The sequence below is a fragment of the Cherax quadricarinatus genome, chromosome 10 (genome assembly GCF_038502225.1).
Source record: "Cherax quadricarinatus isolate ZL_2023a chromosome 10, ASM3850222v1, whole genome shotgun sequence".
NCBI classification, from domain to species: domain Eukaryota; kingdom Metazoa; phylum Arthropoda; class Malacostraca; order Decapoda; family Parastacidae; genus Cherax; species Cherax quadricarinatus.
The window spans coordinates 4,562,542-4,577,091 of NC_091301.1; the positions used below are offsets into that span (position 1 = coordinate 4,562,542).

Consider the following 14,550-nt stretch of genomic DNA (forward strand, 5'->3'; position numbering starts at 1 on the left):
TGAAGAACTGGACAGTAGAGAGAGAGAGACAGACAGACACAGACACAGAGACAGACACACAGACACAGAAACAGACACAGAGACAGACACAGACATAGACACAGACACAGAGACAGGCACAGACTGATACACAGATACAGAGACAGAGACAAAGAGGGTATCTAAATCTCGGGTGGAAGATAGGAGGGAAAGGGATCATCCCATGAATGGTTTGAAGAAAAGGATAAAAGAGGCTTAGGGATTTAATCATCTGACAGGCTAGTGTAGGTGTATTACAAATGAATGTAGGAGTGTGAGCAAGGTAACTTTGTGAAGGAATCTGGGAATACTAGTTAATAGTACTAAAGTCCTGGAGCTGGGAAGGGCAGTGCTTGCACTTTGAAAGGGTTGGGTATGTTATACTTGGAGGGTCATTTAAGTGTGGAGTTAATAAAAGTATTAGTCAGAGGGCAGAAGAGGGGTTGTTGAGGTGGTTTGGTCATTTAGAGAGAATGGATCAAAGTAGAATGACATGGAAAGCATATAAATCTATAGGGGAAGGAAGGCGGGGTAGGGGTCGTCCTCGAAAGGGTTGGAGAGAGGGGGTAAAGGAGGTTTTGTGGGTAAGGGGCTTGGACTTCCAGCAAGCGTGCGTGAGCGTGTTAGATAGGAGTGAATGGAGACGAATGGTACTTGGGACCTGACGATCTGTTGGAGTGTGAGCAGGGTAATATTTAGTGAAGGGATTCAGGGAAACCGGTTATTTTCATATAGTCGGACTTGAGTCCTGGAAATGGGAAGTACAATGCCTGCACTTTAAAGGAGGGGTTTGGGATATTGGCAGTTTGGAGGGATATGTTGTGTATCTTTATATGTGTATGCTTCTAGACTGTTGTATTCTGAGCACCTCTGCAAAAACAGTGATAATGTGCGAGTGTGGTGAAAGTGTTGAATGATGATGAAAGTATTTTCTTTTTGGGGATTTTCTTTCTTTTTTGGGTCACCCTGCCTCGGTGGGAGACGGCCGACTTGTTGACAAAAAAAAAAAAAAAAAAAAAAGTCTACTCACTTCTGGAAAGATGATTGTGTGACTGTTTTCTTCTGTAGTTCACCCTGCCTTGGCAGACAATGGCTGCTGATTTAAAAAAAAAATGAATATTATTGCAGCAGGCTCTTGGAATACAGAATTAATGGGATGTTTCCTTTGTAAGGATCCTGTGCTGTTTAGTGGGACACTGCAGATGAATCTTGATCCCTTTCATAAATATGATGATGCTAAAGTGTGGTCAGCACTGGAACAATCCCACCTTAAAGAATTTGTATCTGGTCTACCAAATGGTCTTCAGCACCAAGTATCAGAAGGTGGTGAAAACCTCAGGTAAGAAAGTTGTGTAAGTAATTTTCTAATTTATACACACTAAAATAGTTGAGACACACATATACACACACACACACACACACACAATGTGCTATTAAATACTATTATTTGGGTATTTTTTTTTTTTTTCAACACGTTGGTCATCTCCCACCGAGGCAGGGTGACCCAAAAAGTAAGAAAATCCCCAAAAAGAAAAATACTTTCATCATTCAACACTTTCACCTTATACATAATCACTGTCTTTGCAGAGGCACTCAGATACGACAGTTTAGAAGTCCCTCCAAACTGTCAATATCCCAAACCCCTCCTTTAAAGTGTAGGCATTGTACTTCACACTTCCAGGACTCAAGTTTGGCTAATCAGTTTCCCTGAATCCCTTCACAAAATATTGCCCTGCTCACACTCCAACAGCTCGTCAGGTCTCAAAAACCATTCGTCTCCGTTCACTCCTATCTAACACGCTCACATGTGCTTGCTGGAAGTTCAAGCCCCTCGCCCAAAAAACCTCCTTTACCCCCTTCCTTTATTCGAACTGGATTGTCAGGTGATAGCATATTTGCCCATCATAAATGAAGCTGTCCTATATAGATAATCCTATCATGATAAACACCCCTATAGTGGTGATGGGGTTTAAGCACTCCGACTGCCTTACTAAGAGCCTAGGAGTCCCTTTTTTTTTTCATTACATCTTAAAGGTAGGGAAAGTTTCCCATTTCATCAAAATTTGATGTTACTGTTAGCCTACGGCCTGCAATTCATACACTTAAAATTTTATATACTATGGAGTGTTTATTTCTGTAATACTTTTTTATATTTTATTAACACACTGACCGATTCCCACCAAGGCAGGGTGGCCCAAAAAAAGAAAAACTTTCACCATCATTCACTCTATCACTGTCTTGCCAGAAGGGTGCTTTACACTACAGTTTTTAAACTGCAACATTAACACCCCTCCTTCAGAGTGCAGGCACTGTACTTCCCATCTCCAGGACTCAAGTCCGGCCTGCCGGTTTCCCTGAATCCCTTCATAAATGTTACTTTACTCACACTCCAACAGCATGTCAAGTATTAAAAACCATTTGCCTCCATTCACTCCAATCAAACACGCTCACGCATGTTTTTATAGTAAATTATTAACCCTTTGAGTGGCCGCGGATCTACGGTATTGATACCATGGTCTGTCATGTAGATTTACGCTTTGAGCACGGCTCCCTCAGATAAGTCGGGAGTTTTAAATTTTGGCTTAAATATGAGAGAATAGGTTGGTGCAGTGAGAATGCACAGTATAAAAAAAAATCCTGCCCTGTGCAGTGCATGATGAGAAGAGTAAAACTTAGATCTTTTGTTTAGTCTAAAATTGCAGATCGCCATTTTCTAGGATGGCTTTTATGGTTTTCCTGGCTGTTTCTTGGTATCTTTTAAGAGAATATAACATTTTTTTTTTTTTCAACAAGTCGGCCGTCTCCCACTGAGGCAGGGTGACCCAAAAAGAAAGAAAATCCCCAAAAAGAAAATACTTTCATCATCATTCAACACTTTCACCTCACTCACACATAATCACTGTTTTTGCAAAGGTTCTCAGAGCACAACAGTTTAGAAGCATATACAGTAAGGCCTTGCTTTACGGCGTTCCGCTAATATGGCGATGTCAAATTATGACCAAAATTTGCTATACGGCAAGCGGTCTTTCAAATACGGCGCCCCCCACCCGGTTTGTTTACATTTTCCGTGATCTCATCTATTATGTCAATAAACTTTCCAAAATTTCAAGTGTTTTAAAGTGACTGCATATCTTATATGTACTCTGATAATTATACTTATGTGTACCTGTACCTAAATATACTTACACACTGTGCTGGTGTGCAGGTACACATTAAAATCGCTAAGTCTCTCTCTACTCATGATGCCAATACTACGTAATAATGATCACTCTTGGGCACACTAAATGTCTTATTTTACATCAATATAGGCATTTTTGGTAATCCATCTATGATATTTTCCTCAAAATTATATATGAAACCCATTACATAGCATATAAACATGATACATACACTCACAGAATAAAAATTGATGTAAATGAGATTTGTTTACAAGGCAGCTGTGTAGGTAGTGTCGGAAGAATTACGTTTTCTCTAGTCAAACTGGGGGATACCTGTAGAAAAATACTCTTTTCGTATGCCTTTACTCTATATATAGCAATTCACGACCCTTGTGGGTTTAGTGCTTTTTTATAATAATAATAATATTATTAATAATAATAATATTATTAATAATAATATTATTATTATTATTATTATTATTATTATTATTATTATTATTAATATTATTATCTTCATTCACTCTAAAAATGGTGTGTTGCTGTTTGTTTATTCTGAACTAACTTGTACACAATGTAAGAGTATTTGTATTGTGAGGTAATTATTTATTTATTTTTTTTTTTTTTCAACAAGTCGGCCGTCTCCCACCGAGGCAGGGTGACCCAAAAAAAGGAAGAAAATCCCCAAAAAGATAATGCTTTCATCATCATTCAACACTTTCACCACACTCGCACATTATCACTGTTTTTGCAGAGGTGCTCAGAACACAACAGTTTAGAAGCATATACGTATAAAGATACACAACATATCCCTCCAAACTGCCAATATCCTAAACCCTCCTTTAAAGTGCAGGCATTGTACTTCCCATTTCCAGGACTCAAGTCCGACTATATGAAAATAACCGGTTTCCCTGAATCCCTTCACTCCAACAGATCGTCAGGTCCCAAGTACCATTCACTCCTATCTAACACGCTCACGCACGCTTGCTGGAAATCCAAGCCCCTCACCCACAAAACCGCCTTTACCCCTTCTCTCCAACCCTTTTGAGGACGACCCCTACCTTGCCTTCCTTCCCCTATAGATTTATATGCTTTCCATGTCATTCTACATTGATCCATTCTCTCTAAATGACCAAACCACCTCAACAACCCCTCTTCTGCCTTCTGACTAATACATTTATTAACTCGACACCTTTTCCTAATTTCCACACTACGAATTTTCTGCATAATATTTACACCACACATTGCCCTTAGACAGGACATCTCCACTGCCTCCAACCATCTCCTCGCTGCTGCATTTACCACCCAAGCTTCACACCCATATAAGAGTGTTGGTACTACTATACTTTCATACATTCCCTTCTTTGCCTCCATAGATAACGTTTTTTTACTCCACATATACCTCAACACACCACTCACCTTTTTTCCCTCATCAATTCTATGATTAACCTCATCCTTCATAACTCCATCCACCGACACATCAACTCCCAAGTATCTGAAAACATTCACTTCTTCCATACTCCTCCTCCCCAATTTGATATCCAATTTTTCTTTATCTAAATCATTTGATACCCTCATCACCTTACTCTTTTCTATGTTCACTTTCAACTTTCTACCTTTACACACATTCCCAAACTCATCCACTAACCTTTGCAATTTTTCTTTAGAATCTCCCATAAGCACAGTATCATCAGCAAAAAGTAACTGTGTCAATTCCTATTTTGAATTTGATTCCCCATAATTTAATCCCAGCCCTCTCCCAAACACCCTAGCATTTACTTCTTTTACAGCCCCATCTATAAATATATTAAACAACCATGGTGACATTACACATCCCTGTCTAAGACCTACTTTTACCGGGAAGTAGTCTCCCTCTCTTCTACACACCCTAACCTGAGCCTCACTATCCTCATAAAAACTCTTTACAGCATTTAGTAACTTACCACCTATTCCATATACTTGCAACATCTGCCACATTGCTCCTCTATCCACTCCATCATATGCCTTTTCTAAACCCATAAATGCAATAAAAATTTCCCTACCTTTATCTAAATACTGTTCACATATATGCTTCAGTGTAAACACTTGATCTACACATCCCCTACCCACTCTGAAACCTCCTTGCTCATCCGCAATCCTACATTCTGTCTTACCTCTAATTCTTTCAATTATAACCCTACCGTACACTTTTCCTGGTATACAGTGGACCCCCGCTTAACGATCACCTCCCAATGCGACCAATTATGTAAGTGTATTTATGTCAGTGCGTTTGTACGTGTATGTTTGGGGGTCTGAAATAGACTAATCTACTTCACAATATTCCTTATGGGAACAAATTCGGTCAGTACTGGCACCTGAGCATACTTCTGGAATGAAAAAATATCGTTAACCGTGGGTCCACTGTACTCAGTAAACTTATTCCTCTATAATTTTTACAGTCTCTTTTGTCCCTTTTCCCTTTATATAAAGGGACTATACATGCTCTCCGCCAATCCCTAGGTACCTTCCCCTCTTTCATACATTTATTAAATAAAAGTACCAACCACTCCAACACTATATCCCCCCCTGCTTTTAACATTTCTGTCATGATCCCATCAGTTCCAGCTGCTTTACCCCCTTTCATTCTACGTAATGACTCACGTACCTCCCCCACACTTACATTCTGCTCTTCTTCACTCCTAAAAGATGGTATACCTCCCTGACCAGTGCATGAAATTACCACCTCCCTTTCTTCCTTAACATTTAAAAGTTCCTCAAAATATTCTCGCCATCTACCTAATACCTCCCTCTCCCCATCTACTAACTCCCCTACTCTGTTTTTAACTGACAAATCCATACTTTCCCTAGACTTTCTTAACTTGTTTAACTCACTCCAAAATTTGTTCTTATTTTCATTAAAATTTCTTAACAGTGCCTCTCCCACTCTATCATCTGCTCTCCTTTTGCATTCTCTCACCACTCTCTTCACCTTTCTTTTACTCTCCATATACTCTGCTCTTCTTATAACACTTCTGCTTTGTAAAAACCTCTCATAAGCTAACTTTTTCTCTTTTATCACACCCTTTACTTCATCATTCCACCAATCACTCCTCTTTCCTCCTGCCCCCACCCTCCTATAACTACAAACTTCTGCTCCACATTCTAATACTGCATTTTTAAAACTATTCCAACCCTCTTCAACCCCCCCACTACTCATCTTTGCACTAGCCCACCTTTCTGCCAATAGTCGCTTATATCCCGAACTTCGAACTTCATCCTCCCTTTGTTTATACACTTTCACCTCCCTCTTACATGTTGTTGCCACCTTCCTCTTTTCCCATCTACCTCTTACTCTAACTGTAGCCACAACTAAATAATGATCCGATATATCAGTTGCCCCTCTATAAACATGTACATCCTGGAGCCTACCCATCAACCTTTTATCCACCAATACATAATCTAACAAACTACTTTCATTACGTACTACATCATACCTTGTATATTTATTTATCCTCTTTTTCATAAAATATGTATTACTTATTACCAAATCTCTTATTACACATAGCTCAATTAAAGGCTCCCCATTTACATTTACCCCTGGCACCCCAAATATACCTACTACTCCCTCCATAACATTTTTACCCACTTTAGCATTGAAATCCCCAACCACCATTACTCTCACACTTGATTCAAAACTCCCCATGCATTCACTCAACATTTCCCAAAATCTCTCTCTCTCCTCTACATTTCTCTCTTCTCCAGGTGCATACACACTTACTATAACCCACTTTTCACATCCAATCTTTATTTTACTCCACATAATCCTTGAATTAATGCATTTATAGTCCCTCTTTTCCTGCCATAGCTTATCCTTCAACATTATTGCTACTCCTTCTTTAGCTCTAACTCTATTTGAAACCCCTGACCTAATCCCATTTCTTCCTCTCCATTGAAACTCTCCCACCCCCTTTAGCTTTGTTTCACTTAAAGCCAGGACATCCAGCTTCTTCTCATTCATAACATCCACAATCATCTCTTTCTTGTCATTTGCACAACATCCACGCACATTCAGACTTCCCACTTTGACAATTTTCTTCTTATTCTTTTTAGTAATCTTTACAGGAAAAGGGGTTACTTGCCCATTGTTCCCGGCATTTTAGTTGACTTTTACAACACGCATGGCTTACGGAGGAAAGATTCTTATTCCACTTCCCCATGGATATAAAAGGAAAAGTAATAAGACCAAGAACTGTTAAGATAAAATCAAAGAAAACTCAGATGAGTGTGTATAAATAAATGTGTACATGTATGTGTAGTGTGACCTAAGTGTAAGTAGAAGTAGCAAGACATACCTGTAATCTTGCATATTTATGAGACAGACAAACGACACCAGCAATCCTACCATCATGTAAAACAATTACAGGCTTTCATTTTACACTCACTTGGCAGGACGGTAGTACCTCCCTGGGTGGTTGCTATCTACCAACCTACTACCTACAATTATTATTATTATTATTATTATTATTATTATAAAAAAAATATTGAGATAAATGTTTTACAAACTCTTACAAATGGACGTGAATGAACTAAAAGAAGACATATTAATATGCATTTATTTCGCCTGACCAAGTGATCATCCACTACATGTTCAGTTTGTGTTCTTACATTGTCTCAACTCTGTATCTCGTTCTCTCTCTCGTTTACTCTTTTGTTAACTATTTGGCTCTCATTGACGATGGCGTCTAAGGTTAGCTGTGATAAAAAGAGAAGTCGTAAGCCTCTTGCGTTAAGTGCCAAGTTAGAGGATGATGGTGTGCCATTCTGATTTTATTCAATAAACACCCTGCCACTCACCTCTCACACATTAATATTAATATTAATATTTTAAGGTAAGTAATAAGTGTACTCTGTGTGTATCTTACCTTTTATTGTGTTTTTAATGCCTATTTCTATTGCTAACTTAATATAAGTTAGTGTAAACTTGTTGTCTGGCATTTATTGCATATTTTATGTGTGCTCTGATAATAATACTTGTGGACCCATGTGGTAGCCGGGTGGAGGGACAACATTACATTTTCTCTGCTCAGCCATCAGAGAAAACGTGTATGAATCTGCATTTGGCCCAGCCACTCCCTCACTCCGCTTTTGTTTACAATTTTCGGCATGAATTATTCATTACTTCTACCTTCGTTTATGATGGCATCTAAAGGTAGTTGTTAGAAATGATTAAATTCAGTGAACAAGGCATGTCAATGTTAATAATATGGCTCTGGGCCACAGTGTAGGTAGCCGGTAGGTGTAGCCCAGGCGGGCTACACCTACCGGCTACCTACACTGACTTCCTACAAATAAATACTACTCACCTCTCTTCCTATATTAAGACTACACATATTTTAAGGTAAATAATGAGTGTACTGTATGTGTATTTTACCTCTCTGGGATGTTTTAAATATCGTATATTAAGTATGAGACGGGGAGCCAGGGCTACCTACACCTGGGCTACCTGCACCTGACTTCCTACAAATAAGTACTACTCACCTCTCTCCCTACATTAAGATTACAAATACTTTAAGATAAGTAATGAATTTACTCTGAATGTATTTTACTTTGTGTGTTTTTAATGCCTGGTTCTATTACTAACTTAATATAATTTAGTGTAAACTTGTTGTCTGGTATTTATATGCATTTATAAATGGAAAAAAATGGCGTTCTGCCTTCCGGCGATGTCTGCTTTCCAGCGACAGCCTGGAACCTAACCCACCGTATAAGTGGGGTCCTACTGTACGTATAAAGATACACAACATATCCCTCCAAACTGCTAATATCCCAAACCCCTCCTTTAGAGTGCAGGCATTGTACTTCCCATTTCCAGGACTCAAGTTCAGCTATATAAAAATAACATAAATATAACATATACTACTGAAATACAGATGATTTTGGATGGTTTTCTGACCAGAAGTACCTTGAAATTGTGATCATAATAGAGTAAATACGTATTTAATTTTTGATGTTAGTCCTGAGGATGGATTAGGCTTCCCTATACCCCCTCATTTGTTTTATGGGATTTTAATAGGTGTAATGCAATTATTGGGATGCTGTAAACCATGACCAATCATTACTGGATATATATTATCTGAGAAATAGGATAAATCTCTGATTTTTTTTTGTGAAGGCTTACTCAGCTCTGTAACAACTTCAGACAGTATTACCAAAGCTGGCTCCTCCTCAGGAAAATTAATGAATAGAAAAAGAAATAATAACAGACAAACATAAACACTTTATTATATAGAACATATAAAATATAAAACACTTAAATATGAAATATTAATCCTACATTAAAGAAAATGAAAAATGAAAAATATAAATGATAACTGAATTCAACGCTAATATATATATATATAGGGGTGTCTGGTGTTGGTGACACTGAGTGTTGAAATCGTAGCAGTTGCTGATGATGGGGGGGGTCTCGGGTGTTGGTTACAACCCACCGGTTCGTTCTTCACCGTATAGCCTTGAGTATTATATCCCGATGACAGGAAAGCAGGTTCTTTACCGCTGCAATGATGAGGGGTTACGTCCTGCAATTTCATACAGGTGCACAGGTAATTAAATCCAAAAAGGGGAAGTCTCAGGACGTTAGTCCATCTCCATCAGTTCTGCTCGTTGATTGGCAGGTGACCCTCTCTGTCATCCAAGCTGGAAAGATAGACAGGTTACCCACTGCTTAAGAAATCACTCTCCATGATAAGTACAATACCTAAAAGATGTGGTGATTATTACAAATATAAAGGGCTTGTTTGGTAGCTGTAGAGCGGGTAGTTAAATGATATACTTCTTCGGAGGCTTCTTAGTTTATTGTTAAGTAGTGGTGGGTTACACAGGCTTGTGTGTTTGTGCCCATGGCCCGGGCAGGGCCATGCCCGCGAGAGAGAGCTGGGAGTACTTGTGTCTTGATGCCAGGCCGCTGTGTGAGTGAGGGCGAGGCAAGTCTGGGCATACTGAAGTGGCAAGGCCTATAGATGGCAGCACCTGAGTGGCGCGAAATATGAACTAAGCTGGCAGACAGCATGGGCTGTCTGTGCAGACAGTACAGGCTGTCTACATACGCTCGGCCACCTACCGCGCGTCGTCCCGACGCGACAATACTGGTAGTAAAAGAAACTCGGTCTCTCTCTCGTAGGAACAGGGCACAGAACACAAAATAAAAACATATATATACATATGGACATGGAAAAAAAAACTTCCTACAGGGAGGGAAGAAAAAAACATGTGGGGTGTGCTAAACATCGTGGTCAAAGGCAGTGAGCATCGAAGTGCATCACTGCACGCCTTCCTGCGTCTGGACAGATACTGCAACACGGGAGACATCGCTGCGGCTGAGCTGTGACGTAACAGGGTACGGTCTCCTCTGGAACGGTGAAGCAGACATCGTAGGAGTCGCTGCAGGTTTTCACTCAACCTGGGGCACGACATGCTGGTGCCCTCGAGTGAGGCGTCGACAAAACTCGGCAACTGGGCAGGACTTCTGGCAAGCGACTCAGGAGGACACTTCTCGACTGGTACTGTCGCTGGGCTATCACTGCCGGCGAGCGTGGAGCGAGTTGTGGAGCGAGTCGTGGCAGAGACGACTGGGCGAAACATCTGGGAGTCGTAACATCATACACCAGACTGCAGTGAGAGAGCTAGCAGTCAAAGTGACATCTTCTTTGTGCAGGCTGCTCACTGAAGCTTGTGACACGAGGCTGACACAGCGCCTGCCGACAGGCCTGGCTGCGGCTTGACGAGTATCATCTCTCGACAGGTGGAGTTATAGCAGAGGTTAGTCTAAGCGTCCCCAGACTTGTTTCTCTACATATAACTGCACTCTGAAGGTCTGGAGGTGAAGTGAAACAAATCTCGATGGGAATCGTAGCAGGTACGATTCTACAGAACATCACGAGCGACGAGCATAAAAGCTTTCTGTACAAGGGGGCTCATACGCTCAGGGCTGAGAAATCAGCTGTCAAACACTCTGGTCACGGGTGACTTAGTGGTACAACTCAAGGGTCTGACCACAGACCTCACTGGACACACGGAACTTTAAAAACACACCGCTGTACATACGGTACAACATGGCTTAACTAGCAAATGATGCTTTTCTGCGCATAAAACTGACTAAGACATACTAAAATGTGAGAACACTGACTGAGAGGAATTAATTAACACACGACATATATCTTCTCTCAATCTTCTCGACAATACTGAAATAATTACTAGAACACTCGATGTGACATCATGTGATGTCAGGCGTGATGTCGCAAGGTGACGTCAGCAGCAGTGACGTCAACAGACATCTCGAGGTGACGTCAGGCAGACATCGTGAGGTGACGTCAACAGACATCGTGACGTGACGTCAGCAGACATCGTGAGGTGACGTCAGCAGACATCGTGAGGTGACGTCAGGCAGACATCGTGAGGTGACGTCAGCAGACATCTCGAGGTGCAGACATCGTGAGGTGACGTCAGCAGACATCTCGAGGTACGTCAGCAGACATCGTGAGGTGACGTCAGGAGACATCGTGAGGTGACGTCAGGCAGACATCTCGAGGTGACGTCAGGCAGACATCGTGACGTCATGAAGTCGGGCAGCATCGTGGGTGGCGTCGATGTGATGCGGGCAGCAGACCACAGCATGAGGCCTGGGACATCTGGTAACTCACGTGGCTTTGTAGGTCTACGTGACATCGCCCACACCCACGTGACGTGATCTACGTGGGATGCTGATCCACGCAGCTTCGAGTGGCCTCGGGCACTCGGATACACAGCACTGGCAAAGAATTCACACGAAAAACAGCAGAAAGCACAGCAGAGGGAGTGGGCAGTGGTGAGTGGTATATGGTAGGCTAGCGGCGAGGAGCGTGCGTGTGTATGGCAGGGCGGGCATGGGCAAGGTGAGGAACAGCCACTTCCTCTTCCTCCTCCTCCACCCACAAACACGTGGAGAAGCTCACACTGGACGCAGAAATCACCACAAAACTCACCTCTGGCTTGCTGAAACAGCTGTGCTGAGCTGAACAACAACAGCAACATACAAGTGACGCTGAACACGTGACTTGAGAAACAGCGTGGGGTCACTGGGACGCTGTAGCGTGGGGTCACTGTGACGCCACTCACATTTCTCGGAGAATTTCGATAAATTTCGGCTGGATCCTGCTTGTACCTGTGTCTGGATGCTCAAACGTGCAGACACGACATCAGGATAACTCGTTGAGAGACGGATGCTTCTTGTGTAGGGTGATGAAATGAAGGTGACTTCATACCTCTCCTTCCTCTCTCCAGGGTAAACACAACGCTGCGACCACCGCTGGTACCAATATAAAGGGCTTGTTTGGTAGCTGTAGAGCGGGTAGTTAAATGATATACTTCTTCGGAGGCTTCTTAGTTTATTGTTAAGTAGTGGTGGGTTACACAGGCTTGTGTGTTTGTGCCCATGGCCCGGGCAGGGCCATGCCCGCGAGAGAGAGCTGGGAGTACTTGTGTCTTGATGCCAGGCCGCTGTGTGTGTGAGGGCGAGGCAAGTCTGGGCATACTGAAGTGGCAAGGCCTATAGATGGCAGCACCTGAGTGGCGCGAAATATGAACTAAGCTGGCAGACAGCATGGGCTGTCTGTGCAGACAGTACAGGCTGTCTACATATGCACTTATAAGGTAATTCTAATAGTTGAACATAAGAACATAAGAACGAAGGAACACTGCAGCAGGCCTACTGGCCCATGCGAGGCAGGTCCAAGTCTCCTACCGGCTTAAGCCAATGCACCCAACCTAGTCGGGTCAGGTCACATTGACTTAAGGGAGGAACATGGCAACCGACCTGGTAGCACAAGCTGTCAGGTCCAACTCACACCCACCCACATCCACTCATGTACTTATCCAACCTATTTTTAAAGCTACACAACGTTCTGGCCTCTATAACTGTACTTGGGAGTTTGTTCCACTCATCCACAACTCTATTACCAAACCAGTACTTTCTTATATCCTTCCTGAATCTGAATTTTTCCAACTTAAAACCATTGCTGCGAGTTCTGTCTAGGCTAGATATTTTCAGCACACTATTTACATCCCCTTTATTTATTCCTGTGTTCCATTTATACACCTCAATCATATCCCCCCTAATTCTACATCTTTCTATAGAGTGCAGATTCAGGGCCCTTAGTCTATCCTCATAGGGAAGGTTTCTGATACATGGGATCAACTTTGTCATCCTCCTTTGTACATTTTCCAGAGCATTTATATCCATTCTGTAATACGGTGACCAAAACTGTGCAGCATAATCTAAATGAGGCCTAACCAAGGATGTATGGAGTTGAAGAACAACCTGAGGACTCCTATTATTTATGCTTCTTGATGTGAAGCCAAGGATTCTATTAGCTTTATTGCCAACACTTATGCACTGTTGTCTTGGTTTCAGATTACTGCTAACCAGAACTCCTAAATCTTTTTCGCAATCCGTAATATTAAGATCTACATTATTTAGTTTATATGTGGCATGGTTATTGTCCTGTCCAACATTTAGAACTTTGCATTTGTCTATATTAAACTGCATCTGCCACTTCTCCGACCACTGCATCAGTCTATTCAAATCTTCCTGGAGTGCTCTAATGTCCTCGTCAGAATGAATTCGACGGCCTATTTTGGTGTCATTGGCAAACTTGCTGATGTCGCTCTTTATGCCCTCATCTATGTCGTTTATGTAGATTGTGAACAGCAGGGGGCCCAACACTGACCCCTGTGGAACACTGCTCGTGACGCTTCCCCACTCTGATTTCTCCCCATTTATGCAAACTCTCTGCTGCCTATTTGTCAACCATGCCTCTATCCAGGAAAAAATTTCTCCTCCTATTCCATGTGCCTTAATTTTCCTCAATAGTCTCTGATGTGGGACCCTGTCAAAAGCCTTACTGAAGTCCATATACACAATATCATATTCATTACCATGATCTACCTCCTCAAATACCTTAGTGAAAAAAGTTAATAAATTCATAAGGCAGGAACGCCCCTTTGTAAAACCATGCTGAGATTCGTTGGTTAATTTATCCTTTTCAAGGTGGCTACGAACTGCCTCGGCAATTATTGATTCCATAAATTTTCCCACTATGGAGGTTAGGCTTATTGGTCTATAGTTCGAAGCTAAGGACCTGTCACCTGCTTTGAAAATAGGTATCACATTTGCCATTTTCCACTTATCTGGCACCATGCCAGTTTGTAGTGATATGTTGAAAAGATTAGCCATTGGTTTGCTAAGCTCCTCTTTACATTCCTTTAGAACCCTTGCATACAGTTCATCAGGACCTGGGGATTTGTTAGGTTTTAATTTATCTATTTGCCTAAGGACCATGTCACTTGTGACCCTAATCGTGCA

The 14,550-nt window shown here is 41.6% G+C and overlaps 1 protein-coding gene across 6 annotated transcripts in view; it reads left to right on the forward strand.

The window, feature by feature from the left end:
- LOC128687898 (multidrug resistance-associated protein 1) overlaps positions 1-14,550 on the forward strand; it is a 196,140-nt gene that overhangs the window by 168,517 nt on the left and 13,073 nt on the right. For 5 of the 6 annotated variants that reach the window (XM_070083532.1, XM_070083530.1, XM_070083531.1 and 2 more), the window contains one exon: positions 1,191-1,357. In XM_070083532.1, the coding sequence (XP_069939633.1) occupies positions 1,191-1,357 (167 nt within the window). Of the gene's footprint in view, positions 1-1,190; positions 1,371-14,550 lie in introns of all 6 variants that reach the window. The other variant, XM_070083534.1, reaches the window with a different exon arrangement.